Source organism: Juglans regia, chromosome 11 (genome assembly GCF_001411555.2).
Source record: "Juglans regia cultivar Chandler chromosome 11, Walnut 2.0, whole genome shotgun sequence".
Classification (NCBI taxonomy): Eukaryota; Viridiplantae; Streptophyta; class Magnoliopsida; order Fagales; family Juglandaceae; genus Juglans; species Juglans regia.
Window position 1 is genome coordinate 24,213,198 of NC_049911.1, and position 17,905 is coordinate 24,231,102.

Below are 17,905 nucleotides of genomic sequence, written 5' to 3' on the forward strand. Positions count from 1 at the left end.
TGCTCTGAAATTAGAGCCATTTTGATTGGCCCTCTTTAACATCTCAACCCCTACTGTCTATAAGCATTTTCTTCAAACTAGCAAAATTGTACTTGATCTCTTTAACATTACTGTTTAAAGTTAACATGCTAAAAGAAAAAGTACTTATTGCGGCGATTTTTATTCTGTTGTAAATAAAATCGCCGCAATAAGTCACTTTTTGCAGCGAATCAAAATTCGTTGCGGCGTTTTAACCGCGACTTGCGATTTAAATGGAGTTGGAATTATTTACAACGATTTTTAATTCTATTACGGATTTTTGTTTCACCGAAAAATGAAAAAACATCTTGCAACGGACTAAAATCGTCGCTACTTGGTCTGGGGCGGCAAAACGCACGAAATGTTTTATTTTTCCCCCCCGAGCCAGACTCATCTTCTCTTCCTCTCTCGCACGGTATGCATCTTCGTATCTCTCTCTGTCTTACTCGTTCTACCCCCTGACTTCGAACCCCAAGGCCTTCACAGTAGACCCTCACTCTCTCTCTCCACTGCAGATTTCTTGTGGGTTTGGTGCTGCGCGCGTTTGTGGGAGTTCTTGGAGTTCTGAGTTGTCGATCGGAGATAAGGCCCTTCTCCTTCTCTGCTTCTCACGAACACACCCACATTCACTTCAAGTTAATTTCCACTCCCATGAAATTTCTGTGAAATGAATTTCATTTGTGCAGTCCGTGGATTTTGGGAATTTTTCCTACGTTTTGTGTAATTTTGGGTTGCTGCTGAGAATCTCTCACAGCAGCAAGCTTCCACTCATTTCTCCTTTGCTCACACAACACTCACTTAAATTTTTCACTCACAAATTCACTCATCACAGATCGTAACTGCTCTCTATTTTTAGTGCATTTCTCTATTTTTTTAACAACAAGGTTCATGCCTTCAGATGCTTTACATGTGTTTAAGATCTATTTTATATTTCAAATTATTAAAACTTATAAAGAAAATAAAAAAGAAAGAGAAGTGGTCTTCAGCTTGTGTTTTGTGCATTCTACTAGCCTTTGTGACTGCACGCACTACAAACTTCATCAGTTATGTGGTTCTGTTTTAGTGCAGTGGCATTTTAGTAGTGAATTCAGTTGTGGTTCTTTTCTTGTGCATCTGAATTGTGAGTCTTTTTAGTGCATCTGCGTTGTTTGTTTGTTTTGTGTATATGAGTTGTGGTTCTGGATTGGTGAAATTGAGTTTCTTTAGGGTTCAAAAGTTGGTGGGGTGGTTGGTTTAAAATTTGGGTCCTACTGCTACATCTTTTTTCACATATTTTTACCAGCTTTAATTTCCATTTTGTGATCCACCAACATGCAATTTACTTTTTTTTTTTAAAAAAATCCAGAAGTTTTCTCTAAGTATTGATAGATTAAACTACTTATATATATATAAAGCATTCATAGACTATCTGCTATGAGATCTCAACACAATAAGTTGTTCTGCTTTGTATTTTTTAAAAATACATTTTGCGGATTATAAGTTATATCTAGTCAATCTTTTAGAATAGATCACTTATGTGTTAGTTTTTTGAAATCAGCATTGCCTTCAAATAGAGGTGAGGACCTACAGACAAAGTGCTTGCTGGAGCTTTATGGTCTAAAGGTAAACTAGATACACTAATCTATGACATTATCCAGAATTATTTAGATCCCTGTAGTTGTAAAATGAAGGTAAGACAACATTTGGTTGTGTTTTCTTAAATGTTGCATCAAATTCTTGTGTGCTTACATGGATTTTTTAGTTTGTGAATGCCTTTGGGGATTTTTCAAATTTTCAGATTGTGATGTACAACCTCGCAATAAGTTTAAAAGATAGGTGTACATTGTTCCATTGCATTTGGTTGAGCCTTATGCTAATACAGAGGCTCTTGATTAAAAAGGCGTGCTTGTTGTGAACTTCATCATCTCCATGGCCTGATAGAGTTGTAATTTGACAATGACTATTAGATAGAAACAGGAAAAAAGAAAAGTGAATATACGTTGTTATGTGTGATCAATTCTAGAAAATCCCCATAAATCCCCATAATATGTCTAGATCTATTTCTCATTGGTGGTGGGAAATTTAAACTTGAAAACTATAATATTGCCATGATCAGGAAAAGAAAATGCCCACACAAAATATAGTACTCAGGCATTGACATAAGTAATTTTGAACCTTTGATTACTCACACAACGATGCTAGATTGAAACCATTCAGTAACTTTTACTCTTCACCCATAAATACAGACAGAAAATCGGTAGTTACCTGAAAGCTGAACATGAATTATCTTGCGTTCTTGCTTATTTGCACATTTGGGTGAGATTGAAGCTTCTCATACATCAACCGAGCCTCATTTGGCCTGTCAACCATTACCACTGTTTAATAATTCTCCTTACATGGGCTATGCCTACTTTCTACTTTCTATCATCAACAAAATTATTATTAATCGATCAAAGAAAAAAGTATTTATCATTTCAATTCTTATTTTATAGATTATGTTTGTTCAATCATAATTTGTACTGAAATAACTACAAATAAACTTATCAACATGCTAGTGTTACTATGGTAGTATCTTAGTTACATTTTAAGTGCTGAATACTGCAATTTGCAAGGCAAAAGTCTCCCCCATTGTAAAGTGTGAATTGTATACTGGTTTCTCAGAGAAAATGTATATGTATTTTCAAATCAGATACCTTAAAAGGTTTTTGTGTCACTTATGCATGTATATTCCTAATTATGTTTCATTCTTAAATTTTGTCATTTTATTCTAGAATCCATTTTTAAGAGTATCTAGAATTGTTGTATAATTTTTGGGAAATGCCAAATTTACTAGCTCATAGCTGTATAATTTTTTATATATTTTAACGAATGACTGAGGAACCCTTGTGTTTGGTTTGTGCTTTTTGGTCTAACCTTCTCCATTATCTGTCTGTGCTATTGCTGTTCTGCCATGCAGAAGATTGGCACTTATTATTGTTGTGGCTGTGATGCTCTTTTTGGCATGTCTTGGATTTTGTAAGTCTTTTGCTATCTTCGTGTAGAAGATGAATATTCTCATCATATGGCTTATTATAGTTGTGGCTTATTTATTTGTTCTTATATCATTGTTATGGCTACTGGTTGCAGTATTTTCCAAATGATTGGGATGCAACCTCTGGTATACTTGTAAGTGATTTAAACATTAATCCCTTTTCATGCTCAATTATTAGTAGCGGTCATTGACAATTTCGGAATCAGTTCTCTTTTACTTGATTAGCTTCTATCCTTATTTGGGGGCCTAAAAGATGTCTATACTGTGTGCAATGAAGACATTTTGCACATGGATCTGTTACTAGTTGACTTGTTAATTTGATGATTGCCTGCTCTTATTTTTGCTAGTCTTGACTTGTTAATTTTTATGAAAATGTTGACTTGCTATAGAGGTTTGTGATTAATGGGGTTTCCCAAATTTCTGATATATTATATAATATATAATGGTAAATAATGTTAACAAACTCCTGATTCAGTTTGTTAATAATTGCTTATTAATATATTGAATCTTGTACTGCGCATTTGTGCCTCATCTGATACTCAAGTAAGATTGCCAGGTTAAAAGCATGTTTCCTTTGATTTTTCCTATTTAGAATTGAAGTGTTTTTCCAGTTCCGTCCTATTAATTAAATATGTAGTAGGTGCCACTTTGTATTACATATGCTAATTTGTCTAATTGCATCTTGAATTCATATCCATTATAGAATTTTTTTTTTTTCTTTCAAGATATCATCAATGGTTTTGTCTTGTTCTTCGTAACCTTGTACCCTTGTGGTACCCCTCAAAACGTGGTGTCTTTTTAAATAGTGGATGGCAAAGCATAACCAATGGAAGCAGATAAGTCATTTCTTCATTACTCAATTAGCATTTATTCTGTTACTTAGTCATGTAGAAATTGTTAGCAATCATTTTTGGATGTTTTATAAATATAATTCATTAAGAAATCAAGAAGTTGCTGCTGTTTGTTACAGTTTTTGTTGTTGTTTGTTTCAATTTTCTATGCAGTCTGTTTTGGTTTTCTCTTGAGATTAACTTACCAACTGCTTCAGTCGCTTGACCTATAGCTTGATGTGACATTTTTTTTTATCATAATTACAACCAGTTTTCTGCTGAAAATATAAGTAGTGCAGACATTTGTGCACATCGGATGTGATCTTGGTTGATGCTAAGTTGCTCTAGATATTTACTCATTCCCTTATTGGCCATGGATGTCCACCAACCCCTCTCTGTTCTTCTCTGTTTTCCTGCCAGGGTGCAAAAAATAAATAAATACAGGCACTGTTTTATAGAGATTGCTTTGTAATACTATTCATCATACAATTTCATTATCTGTATTTTTTGTGTCTCGTCTTTCTATCTTTTCTCCTATTAATTATAATGTTGGTGTCGACATCTTAATGAAGTTCATTGCACAGAGGAAACGTTGTACTTCCTATTTAACTCTCAGTAAATGGATAATCTTAAACATTTTTCCTTGTTTATTCTGTTTGTTTTTATTTTCCTAAATAATTATATTGTTTCTCCACATTTCATGCCATAGAGATTCCGTGAGTTCCAAGCACCTCCAGAACATAACTTGGGAGTTTTGCTGGTATGTATTTCTGGAGAACCTTTGTTGTATATATGCTTTAATTTTTTGAGATCCTGTTACACCAGATTCCATTATCCTATCTTTGCAATATTCTTTTGAGTCCTAATGATTTATATGATGTATTGGCTTCAGAATAGACAAGGTGAGGTCATTAAAACTACTCTTAACATTTCTGAAGTAATTCACTCTTGACATTAAAATCATTTTGGGTGATCTCAGACTCACTCTTGACAACAAGGTGACCACTATTCCCATTATCCATTCTTCACAGGATGGTTCTTTTCTACAACTAGTACATCTTGCTTCGCTGTTAGGGATGCTAAAATGTAAACTTATTCGTGGGATTGTCACTTGAGGGTCCAGCACTAAGAAACTAATCCATGGGCCTAATTTTCAGGCATCTACAGGTTTTTTAGACATTCTTTAAGCTCCTTGCCCATTCTTCAGCAACCCATTGGTTCAATCCCTTTGTGGGTTCCAAAAACTGGGGAGTAGAAGCCATTTGCAATGTTTAGGTCAAATGTGTCTCTTAGTGCTGCTTTAACTTTATTAGTTCAAGGTGATTTTCCTTCTTTTCTCAAACTACTGCAGAAAGTAAATGTAGCTTTTATCTTGTAAGAATTGGCATATTTATCTCAGCCATAAAGTCTCTATGTTTTCCTTGTAACTTGCTATGTCGTGATTTTGATCTCATCTCAATGCTCTATGTTTAATAACATTGGACTTGTATTATACTATTTTAATTGTAATACACCTTCCCTTTTCAGCTGGAATTAATTCGATTTATATTTAGTGGAGATAATGGCTCATTGCTGGATATGTATTCACGAAGGTAATTGGCTCTCTCTCTCTCTCTCTCTCTCTCTCTCTCTCTCTCTCTCTCTCTCTCTCTCTCTCCCTGTTTTCTACATAGCTATTATTGAATGATCCATATTTTTTAACCATATCAAGAGGTGCTTTGTATTTTCTTAGTGATATCTCTGCTTCGGCAAAAGATAAAGCATATGCACAGATTCGCCTTGGTGAAATGCGTATTCACCAGGTAATTTCTCAATCTAATGTATTTATCTGACTCCATCGGGCATGCTAGCTGTATGGTAGATAGCAATCTATTTAAATGGAATATAGTTTAGCACTTGTTTTCTCACAGAAAGTGGCAATGGTTATTAATCTAGATGCTTTGTAATCTTGGTTTCAATTTATTGCTTACAGAATGTCTTTGGTAGTCGGAGTTCAAAACTTAGGTAGTTGCTTACAGAAAATCTTGGTTTAAGATTATTTTTATAGGTTAGTAAATCTGTTTCATGTGGATTAAAAAGATATCATAAGGATAATGATACTAGTGAAACGTTTCACAAGTAAATTTTTTTTTTTTAACAAATTATTTGTGGCGACTTTAAGTTGCTGCAAAATTTGAATTGTCTTTGAAAATGCTTATTTGCGACTATTGCGACTATTAATGTACGTCACAAATACCTTTTAGCATTGAAAATTTTCGATGGAAAGGAAATAAATATTTGCGACGATTTCATGATCAATGGAAATGTCTAAGGCTTCGTTTGGTTCTTTAATTTCTCTCAATTCATCTCAACTCATCATTACAATTTTTTTAAATCCCAACACAAAATATAATAAACAATTTAATTTTTTCAAATCTTAAAATAATAATAATATTTTAATAATATTTTATCATCTCAACTCAACTTAACTCATTTCAACATCCAAACACAACCTAATTGTGGCGAAGGATGTTCGTTGAAAAAAATCTTTATGGTTCCCATTAGTTTTTAGCGTCGAAACAGATATTTGTTAAAAAAAGGTTTATTGCGGCTATTTATATAGCATTTACGACCACGTATATCGCTGCTATTGTATACAACTTCGGCGATTTGAGACACGATGAAAAAGAATCAATTATTTGCAGCGATTTTATTAACCTTTTGGGACGACAATTATTGATGCAAATGACTTCTTTCGTCGATTAAATGTGATGGCTGCACATGTATTGCTGGCGATTAATCGCATATTTGCAGCGAGCTTAAGTTGCCGGAAAAAATTTCAGTTCCAGCGATTCTAACATCTCGCTGACTATATGCAAAAAAATGTATATTATTTCAACCAACATTCGGCGATGCAAATTGTGCCGAGAAAAGAGATCTGCAGCGTATTAAGGTGGTAATTGCGACGAAAATTGGCGCTGAGAAAGATGGGTTTTCTTGTAGATGTACACTTGAATTTTTAATTTTAGTTTCCGTTTTATGGTTAAAGAAGTGATTATTAATAAAATTATAATTTTTTTAATAATTAAAAGATGTTAAAAATGTTTAAGAAAAAAAAAATCTCAAATACACTGATCAAGCACTGCCACGATACATGCTGGCGGCCACAAGCATTGTCCATATGGGTATTATATATCTCACTTCCAGCAAAGCACCGCCTTCCTCGAACCAGAGCATATTCCAAAAATATTCTAAACACATGGTTTTCATTTTCAAATTATTAATTATGTGGCTTCCAAATTATTAAAACTTAAATATTATAACTTCAAAACTATACAAAAAATTCATCACATGCACACTTTAATTTAATTTGTTATCTTTGAACATTAAGCTGATTGTATCACATCGCCGTTTTTTATTAATATTGACAAGAAAATGACACACATACAATTAATTTTTACAATTTTTATATAATTATGTTTTAAATTATGAATATATTTATAAAATAATTTATAAAAGTAATATTATTTTATAAAAATATCCTCACTTTAAAACATAGTACTTGTATAAAAATTGAAAACTAGTATCGGACGAATGTGCAATTTATCACAAAAGTATTTTTTATAATTCAATAGAAACTCAGTCATCAAGTTTAAATATTAATTCTCGTAATTTGGACGATCTAATTGCAGGAAATCCATATCCGGACACGATCGTGATGAGGCTAAGATCATCGATGCGTTGAAGATTGGAGATCATGATATGAGAGACACTACAAAAAAAATTACTTATTTGTTGTCAGTTATTTCTTACGAAAATAATTATTTTCTATTAAAATGAATCTATTTTTATTCTAAATAATCATTCTCATCGTAAATAATCTGTCGCTAATACTCTTTTTTTTTTTTTTTTTTTGTAGTGGGAGTAAGAATACAAAGAACGAATAATTTTGGAGGCCAGCTTTTTAATTCTTTATTCAACTTGTTTCAAACGGCTTAATTATTTCGGTGGATATTTAATATATAGCTAAAATGGAAGAAAAACGACTGCTCGTAGATGATACCTTGTTTCTAAATTTATTAATTGTCTCATTAATCAATTAAAGGCGAGCTGTCATTTTCTCATTCATTATAATTAAGAAAAAGAAAAATACTGATTGATTCATTCTTGTTGCAATTAATAATTAATTATCGTTTTCGTCGTAAATATCTAATTACAGACAAACGTTTCCACGACGTAGTTACTCATTTTCTCACTATCAATTTCTTTACATCTTTCAAATCAATCGTACTTAAAACAATAAAATGAATATTTATGATGATCAGGCTTAATTAAGACATTTAGCTATATATATTGGATTAATTGAACGTTCAATGAAAACACTAATGTTTGCCATGCGTTATGGGTAGTTTTGCTGTATAATTTTCTTCTCATCTCTCGTTAAAATTGCAAGAATCTAATTTTTATAATTAAATTTGACAGTCTCAATTAATATAATTTCATATACAATACAATGATAACTATATAAATAACTCACAATTACAACTAGATTCATGATAAAATATTTTATTATCAATATCCAAATCAATAATATAAGATCACAACTAATATTTTCATAAGATAAAATTAAATATTAACAAAAAAAAAATTAATAGTTTGGCATATAATCATGTAGTCAAATACATTAATATTAGATGTTGCCAACAACAACAAAAAAAAGGCATATAAGACTAAACGTTTATAAAATTTAAAAATATAATTACTTCGTGTTATATGGGTTGATTGCGGGTCATTTTGCAGGTTGACCAGCGATTGACCTGTTTATTAATCGTGTCTTATTGGATCAATCATTTTTTACCCAAACACTTTTATATTATGTCAAAACCCGTTTATTTCATATTGGGTTCGTATTGAATCTATGGATCATGTCATATATTGACACTACAAATAAGATAATTTAATGTTAGACTTTTCTAACAAATCAAATAGTGCCAAGGGGGTGATGATATATAATATATATAGAAGGTGTCCACACCGAAAACTACTAAAATAAATCAATACGTTAGATTTTTATGTCTGGGGCTTGTGTCATGGTTAGATAAGCCTGTCGTGGTGAAAATCCTTTAAATAAAAAGGTCCAAATACCGTATTTTATTGTTCTTATAATGGCATCCATTAATGTACTAGAATTACTATAGTCGTAAAGAAATAGATCTTAAATTTATAAATTGACTTGATTTGATGTGATATATTAGATTGTAAAATATTTTTATTATAAAATAGATCTAACGTATTATATAAAACCATAATATAATTTCTATTAAACGCTAGCTTGTCTAAATGTGCAGCATTCTACAGTTAACTAACAAATATATTTTCAATATATATATATAGACTTCTCGAACCCCTCCAAACAGTCTTCTCTTATTAAATATTATAAGAGGCTACGTGCATGTTTGAAATTGCAGTGGATAATATAACTTTTAGCTAGTTTTAGGCCTTTTAGTTGTGGAGTTTAAGTAAAAAGCTTTACTATTAAAAGTTACTTACTATTTAGTAACTATATATATATATATATTTAAAGTAATTTTAAACATGTTACATTTGTTTGGAAACAATATAAAAAGAGAAATGATATTTGTAATTCTAAGGTACTCTTTTGAAAAAATGGATAAATCTTGGACCCGTATGAAAAAATTATTTTTTAATGGTGGACCACACTTTTTTTAAAAGAGAGTGCACAAAGAGTTGCACATCTTAAGACTATATCTAATATTACTTATACAAAAAAGTATTTTTTGAAATAAAAATGACATAAAAAGTCATTTGAGGTAGCGTTGTGTCTATGATATATAAGATCAAAGGGCAGAGGTATAATTATTTAAAACTTTTATGGATATTTTTATCTTCTTTAAAATTGAAATTACGTTTTACATTATTCATAAAAACCTATGATGTTTTTCCTTAAACAAACTTTTTAGTTTTTTTTTTAGATTAAAAGGTACTTTAATATATAACAACCAAACAACATAATTTTATAATAAAAAAGCTTTTAATCAGATTATTTAAACATTTTTTACTACCCCTGATGCAACTCCAAACAGGCCATGCATGCATCCGTGATGAAGCTCATGGCTCGCCTTGGCTTTTTTCAACTGTAGATATAGTTGAGATGATCCGGATTCCGGCCCCAATTTTCAGTTTTGTATATTTGAGAGTCTGAGACCCAAATTTCATACTATGGTAAATTCGAGACCCCTTTTCTGACAATTTTCTGTTCAATTATTTTTAGTTTGTTTTGTTTTGATGTTTTTAGTTAGTTTTTAGTTTCTATGTATTTTTTTTTTCAGGTTTCTGTTTGTCTTTTGTTTAAAATTGTTTTTTTTACACGTGACAATAATATTATAGATTACACTTGTTTAATTAATAATTTGCGCACTGCCACATGACCAAAGTATAGTTACTTTTTCTATCTTTTGTAAATAAATCACTGATAATATTTTTTTTTTATCAATCATTATTCATTATCCTACATCTCACATCTTATGAGAAAAAATATATATATATATATATTATATATATATATCAAGTGTGGAGTGTGAAGGTGAATAAAGGCTGAATTATAACAAAATCCTAAAATTAAAATCCGGGGCTAAGTCCTAGAGTACTTCAGCATTTTCCATCAATAAAACGATCAAGGCATGTATGATAATCTGATCCCTTTTCCATTGGCCGTATAAATAATTAACTTGGATCTCAAGTCTTGAAAATTAAAAACTATCTAGTACTACTTGAGTCTCAATAATGTCAAGAAGTCATCAAAAGATACAAATTTCAAGTAGTAGTGTGTCCTGATCATCATCAATTGTTTAGAAAGTTTGTAAGGAAATCAATTTTATGGTATCTTGTCAATATGGATATTAATTGGCAAATAAATTTGTGCGGAGAAAAAATCAGCAATTATTTTGTGGACCTCAATGCATGAATCCATAAGTGAAAATGTACATTTTTTTAGACTTTTCTAAAGTCACAAATTAATAAATTAAGGGGTTGAAAATTAGAGGAATGTAATTTATTACTAAAATTTGCTTATATGTATGAATTAAGTATGAAAAGCAAATGGGGTTTTGGTTTTGTAATAAGTACTACTTCTGGAAAAGAGATAAAAAAAAATAAATATACAGGCTAGGTAAGCTCAACTCATTTATATCAAACGAATTAAATGAGTTGAAGATGGTTGAAATAGATTAAATGAGTAATCTCTAAGTTAACTCAATAAAAATTATTAAATGAATTAAGCAAGTCGTGTCATATCATCCGTTAACTAAAATAGGTTGGATTCAGATTTTAAAGTAATTAAACAGGTTGTATTTTTCTCTCCGATTGACGAGTATAACTGTCGATACATTAATATCATTTGATTTTTTCTATACAAACTTAATAACCAGGCTTTGGTAATTAGATAGTACATTACTTCACCCAAATGGGTGGAACGATTACTTCCACGTAATCAGTTGACTTTAAACTCTTTATTGGCAATTCGACGTATATTATTTCTACTCTAGCTAGTTTATTTAGTTAGTACAACCACTTTTATAACAAGTATACAACCTCACAATTTTCATATACTATATTTTTAAAATATTTTAATATTTTTAAATTTTTTTTTTTAAGTTTATTCTTTTTAAACTAATTCAATTCTTCTATTTAATATTCATATATTAAATTTTTTAAAAGAAAAAAATAATAAAAATTAAAAAAAAAATATGGTATGTAGAAGTTGTGTGAATAATAAGATATTGGATAGATTTTTTCAGTAGACAATATTATCCGTTACCAAGCACTAATGTCGTCCATATATAATACAAAAAATCTACTCAACTTCCTACTATTCACACAACCTCCACACTCCACATTATTTTTAATTTTTATTATTTTTTTCTTTTATTAAATATTTATTATATGAATAATGAATAAAAAATTTGAAATAATTTAAAAAGAATAAACTCAAAAAAAAATTAAAAAAAAAATTAAAAAATTAAAAAATTTAAAAAAGTGTGGAGTGTGGAGTGTGGTGGAGGTTGTATAGCAAAGTTCTATATAATATCGATGGCTCCATCTTTTCTTTTGGTTTTTGTTTAATTTCTGAAAGAGTAAAGTTCTGAGATAAAGTCTTAGGTGGTTTAAGTTTTCCAATTTTATTTTAAAAAAATATGAAATTTTTCATTAAAAAAATGATTTTTATGTAATTTTTAAATTTATCTAATTTTCTCAAAAACTATAAAAATAATTTATCTTACTAGAAATAGGAAAATGGATATTACTATTTAGCTATATAATTTTATCCTCTCATTTTGACCGCTCGAATATTTTATTTTATTTTTTTATTAATTAAAAAAGTAATTATTAATGAATATATATATTTTAAATATTTAAAGATAATTTAAAAAATATTTAAAAGAAAAAATAATATAATTTCGATGACAATTTTGAAAACGTAAATTCATGGAGCTTACTAAAGCACTTTTTATTTTTTTCATTCAATTTTTTTATATATTTAAATTTTATTTTTAAAAAAATTCACATCATTAATTCTTTTAATTATTAAATAAAAAAAATTGTCGTAACTGACCCAACTGTCGGTAGATTAGCATTTTTGGATGCCTATATAAGCCCGTATCTTGCCCAACATGTACGTACCCAACTCATTATTAAGAGATATCGATAAACAATGGCCAGACGTACTACTGCTTTCTTCACTGCTCTTATCTTTCTGGTTTCAGTTCTGAAACTCAGCCTGGTGGTCATGGCCAGTACTGCTGGTGATCCCAATTGTCGACCAATCATCGCCAGTGATACTGACCGGATTCAGTTTGCTCTTAATCTGGAGTTCCTCGAAGCAGAGTTTTTCCTGAATGGTGCAATTGGTAGTGGACTTGACAGCATCGCTCCATCTCTGGCTAGGGGTGGTCCTCCCCCGATCGGTGCTAGGAAGGCCAATCTCGACCCTTTAGTCGCTAGAATAATCGAGGAGTTCGGTTATCAAGAAGTTGGTCATCTCAGGTACTATTTATACTCATACCACATGATACTTGTTAAGTTTTAAAAGTATTCTCAGATTTATTGTGGTTTGATGCCTTAATTTGCCTTTTTCCGATTTGCTGGAAACTTAAACCTTTTATTAACAGTGCATGAAGGGGTATCCGTTTCTTCCATCATGTAATTGTCGGTTTTTCCATGCATTCATGAAATTATTGCTGTTGTTAGTTGATTAGAATGTCTCTTAATTTAACAGATTGATGATGATTTTTCAGGGCTATAATTACTAGTAGAATAGGAGGGATTCCAAGGCCGCAGCTGAACCTCAGCGTTCAGAATTTTGCAAAAGTATTTGACGATGCAGTCGGTTTCAAATTGATCCCTCCATTTGACCCTTACGCTGACACAATCCGCTATCTCTTAGCATCGTATGTGATTCCCTATGTAGGATTAGTGGGTTATGTTGGCACCATTCCAAGTCTTGTCAGAGAAACTTCTCGAAGTGTAAGAGTCTTATCTATCACTATCCGGGATCTCCGCAACATGCATGAAACCATTAAATTCTAAGTATATATGTCTTTTTGGTACGCAGTTGGTTGCTTCGCTTCTGGGCGTGGAGGCAGGGCAGGATGCGGTCATAAGAACACTACTGTACGAGAGAGCCAACCAAACTGTGCGGCCATACAACCTTACGGTGGCCGAATTCACAAACCGTATCTCAGGGCTTAGGAACAGGCTGGCCGCGTGTGGCATCAAAGACGAAGGCATCCTGGTTCCTCTATCGCTTGGAGCAGAGAATCGTACGAACAGTAACATCCTGTCTGCTGATCCTAATTCTCTTTCATATGCTCGGACGCCACCGGAGATATTAAGGATAGTGTACGGAAGTGGCAGTGAGCGTAAACCTGGTGGGTTTTTCCCTAATGGTGGAGGTGGGGACATTGCAAGGAGGTTTCTTCCCAATGCTTAATTAGGAGCTTCCTATAGTTCTGGCCGGGTTGGGATGCTTATTAATCGGTAGTTTTATTGCATGGTATGGAACCGGCTGAAATTTACAATAAAGAATCAATAAATTGATGGTTAAAAGGAATAAATCAATAAATTGATGTTTGTAGTTTCTACAATATTGTAATTACGAGCCATCAAGAAATAATCCCAATATATTATATTTTGCTGAGTAAATTAAGCACTCCGATCAAATCTTACCTAAAAAATCAGATTAATGAATATTTTAAGGAATCTCAGATTTTTAAATTCAGTCTTTGTCCCAAAGTATATATGACTTGAGTGTAAGTACTACAGATGAAGATGAAGTTGATGATTAGCTGGGGGAGATCACGTTGGTTTTCATAGAAAACAACATGTCGATCGATCGTGAGATAAACCACTGATTAGTGGCAATATCTAAGAGCTTGTAGCCTTTGATGCCAAAAATGTATCTAAGGAATATACATTTGCAAGTTCTAGGGTCGAATTTGGTTTGAGACCTGTGTAATATGTAAAAGAAAAGCGCAAACAATCAAAGGTTCTCAAATGGACATAAGAAGGGAGAAGGCTGAAATAACGTCACGAAAGGAGACTTGTGTTTCAAGATAGGAGCTGGTAGCCTATTAATGATATGAGTGGTTGTTAGGACAACATCACCCCAAAACTTGTGTTTCATAATGTGTTGATGTCTTCTTTCTACAACAAAAATTTGTTGTGGAGTTTCAACACAACTATATATGTTGATGAATTACCCCTTTAGAATTTTGAAATGGGGTAGAAGAAACTTCACACTACAAGAAATTAGGTATTTTCTAATGATTTTAAAATTGTCCCAACAAAAATCACCGCAAATATACCTTATTTGCTGCGATTTCCAAGTCGATGTTGAATTGCAACGCGAATTTGGGAAATGAATTTAGTTTTTATTTTTTGCGGCTATTTTTTACATTTTGCGGTATTTTTGTCACCACAAAAAACGTTTTTAAAATTTATTTTTGTCAATTAGAAAAATCGCCATAATATATACCATTTGCGGCGATTATTGTCGCTGTTAAAGTATATTAAGTCACGTAATGCTTATTCATGGCGAATGACAAGCGCCGAAAATATAATAAAATTTAAAACCCACGCATTACGTTTTCCCCTCATTTATTTCCCTCCAGCCGTTCCCCCATTCCCCCCTCCCTCCCTCCCTCCCTCTCCCCAATCCCTCTTCTCCCTCAAGCCTCCTCCATGCACAACTTGTCGCCAATGATCCCACCACGCCACCACCATCTCACCTCGACGGCCACCCCCTCCTCCCTCAATCCCCACTCCGATCTCTTTCTGGACTCACCTCTCTCTCTCTCTCTCTCTCGAATTTCTCTATATCGCCGCCGCTAGGGGCGTCGTTCACCACCACCCACACCTCGACGCCGTCGCCACTCCAGCAGCTCGAGGCCCTCCAGTAGCTCGTGGCCCTTCCTCTCTCTCTTGCTCTGTTTGCAACCCATGACTCTGACGCGGTTTACTACTCTGCCACTCCCTTTTGAGTTTCACTTCTTCTTGTAGTATGTCAAGGTCGTTCTGGTATGGAAAAATTTAAGAAATCGTTCTTTAGATGTATTTGTCACAAATTTTGAAAGCATATTTTCAGAAAAACAATGGTGATTGGAAGAAAAAGAAAACAATTTTATGGGTGGGCTTGTATTCTTGGTTTCAATTTCTTGGAAATGATGTGAAAGTTAGGACCTCTTGAAAAAGTAACGAAATTTTAATTCCTGCCTTGTTGATTGAATAAATCTAGGTCATTTATAACAAACCCACAATTTATTGAAAAGATTGAGCGGAGAAAAAAGGCCTAAAAATGATTGCATGATACTCCACTACAAAAGTGCATGCCCCAACGTACATGTTATATATTTGTAGTCATGGACGAATGCTAGTACCATTTTTGTTAATTTGAAAATATTTTTTGGCGTTACACATTGTTCAATTTAAAGTTGCATGCTTAGTCTGTAAAAAGTGTAACATGAGTTGGTGGTTTATGCAACACAGCCGCTCAAGGATTATTCTGGATGTCATGCTTTTCAGAGAGATGATTAGGTACTTTTCTTTGAATCTTTTCCTTTGGCAATATTCCCTTTCTTTTCCCTTTGTATTCTAATTTGTAATCAATGTTTTATCTATTTTGTTCACCTTTCTCTTATTTTTGGATGAGTAAGGTAATCTTATTCCAAATCAAGAAAATAAACAATTAGGCAAGACAACAATTAACAACAGAAATACAGCATAACTTAAGGTACTACAAGAGAAGAGTGGTTGTAACACCCCCTTCCCGTAGGCTAGGTGTGTCACGTATTTTTCATGAAAATAAACCCGGCAAGCGATTCTCTAATTTCATAATTGAAAAATAAACTGAAGTAATTTATTATGAAATAAAAGGTCTAATAAAATTTTCTTCCCAAAAACATTATAGGAATAAACTGAATAAATTTATGTCATAAAAGACACGTTTTATTTTAGAAAGTCTGAACTAAAACTAAAATGCTCCTTCTACTCCTGGCCTGCCTGCTCGTAATCATCATCTTCACCTGGGTGATTAAAAACATGAAAATAAACTAAAATGAGTCGATGACTCAGTAAGAAATCTATCATAACGAAAACGAAATAAACATAAGATTTTCATAAGAACTTTCATGCTGAGCTTAAAATTTATGACTATTCATGCTGATGCTTATGCTATGTATGACTGGTTTATCTGAACTAACTGACTGATTTATCTGACTGGCCAACACACTTAACCCTGTGTGCAAGGTTGTGCACCAGCCCCACATCCCGCTGCAGCAAGGGGAACTGCTGATAGTATTCTAGCATACTATGGTGGACCACGATTGAGTTCGTGGCTTACACACCACCCTGAAACTGAACTGCATTGGTACCATGCATCTGAATGGCCATCTTATTAACTGATCTGAACTTATCTTACACTTGAAATTAAGATGGCTTACGTGTCTTATACACATGAGATGCATGACATATTACATACATAAATCATAATTTCCGAATTTAAACGTGATGCGGAATGACATGATCGTATGCTATACTGGATGACATACTTGCATATGACATGAGCGGTTCATAAATAATGGCTATCAAAGAACTGGCTTGAATAATACATACATATAAGCTAACTGTGATGACCTAATTTATGATTAAATTTACTTACCTCGATGCGCTTCTTCTTGAATAACAATTCGTAACTTGAGACCTATATACCATAAATAACTATTACTAAATTTGTTTGAAAACAATAAATAAATACTAATATCTTAACTAAATTTGGAATTCTAAAAGATAGTCAAACAAATATTTTGTTTAACACTAAAATCAATAATTCCTAGTATTTAAATTACTTAAATGCTAGTAACATATTATGATATAGTAGAATACTTGGCTATTTTAAAATAAGTCATAGAACTTAAATTCTTAAAATAAATTTCCTTTCTTAACATAATTATTCAATCTTATAAGAAATCCAATAAATATTAATATTGTTTAAATATTCATAACATACTAATTTTATTAAAATCTGACTAAATAGATAAATGAATATTAATTAAAATAATAGGCTCCAAAATATACTGAAAAACACATTTTAAATTCTTTCAACACTTTCTTATAAAAATGAGCATTTGACTAATATATTCATTTAATAACATTAAACTCAACTTCAAATACAATGACATATTAATACTCATAATTAACATACACTTAAACATAAAGTTATAAATGTAATCGTACTTAAAACACTGAAGATACTATGGGAAGGGATTAGAAATGGTATAAAAGTAATCTCCTTTAAACACTTGCACTGAGTGAAATAAACCTAAAAAGCAACTAATACATTCTATACAGAAACAAAGGCAATGGGAGGGGCGTGCGAGACAGAGGACTCACCGAGAGGAGGTATGCGACGCAGATGGGCTGCGCAACGGTTCAGGTGACAAGTGGGGGTCACGGCGGCGCAACTAGCGACTACTCTGTGGTGGTGCGACACCGA

At 32.2% G+C, this 17,905-nt stretch overlaps 1 protein-coding gene and 1 long non-coding RNA gene across 4 annotated transcripts; both read left to right on the forward strand.

Moving 5' to 3' along the window:
- Window positions 1-536: 536 nt before the first annotated feature.
- Window positions 537-5,843, forward strand: LOC108984118. 3 transcript variants are annotated; one of them, XR_001994976.2, is made up of 7 exons: window positions 537-1,620; window positions 2,954-3,012; window positions 3,124-3,162; window positions 3,754-4,618; window positions 5,016-5,177; window positions 5,386-5,450; window positions 5,591-5,843. It is a non-coding gene; the product is annotated as an uncharacterized LOC108984118 (long non-coding RNA). The 3 variants fall into 3 exon arrangements; XR_001994973.2 differs by lacking the exon at window positions 5,016-5,177; XR_001994975.2 differs by lacking the exon at window positions 5,016-5,177 and having other exon boundaries at window positions 4,568-4,618.
- A 6,688-nt stretch (window positions 5,844-12,531) lies between these two features.
- On the forward strand, window positions 12,532-14,115 carry LOC108984120 (desiccation-related protein PCC13-62-like). The gene is made up of 3 exons (XM_018955955.2): window positions 12,532-12,900; window positions 13,152-13,380; window positions 13,469-14,115. The coding sequence occupies exons 1-3, from the start codon at window positions 12,569-12,571 to the stop codon at window positions 13,844-13,846; spliced, it is 939 nt and encodes a 312-aa protein (XP_018811500.1). The 5' UTR covers window positions 12,532-12,568; the 3' UTR covers window positions 13,847-14,115.
- Window positions 14,116-17,905: the final 3,790 nt, after the last annotated feature.

Bases quoted from the DNA above. Each gene is read 5' to 3' on its own strand.
- LOC108984120 (XM_018955955.2), top strand. From the start codon at position 12,569: ATGGCCAGACGTACTACTGCTTTCTTCACTGCTCTTATCTTTCTGGTT. The intron at 12,901-13,151 runs GTACTATTTATA...ATGATTTTTCAG, and splicing joins CAAGAAGTTGGTCATCTCAG to GGCTATAATTACTAGTAGAA. The intron at 13,381-13,468 runs GTAAGAGTCTTA...TTTGGTACGCAG, and splicing joins TCAGAGAAACTTCTCGAAGT to TTGGTTGCTTCGCTTCTGGG.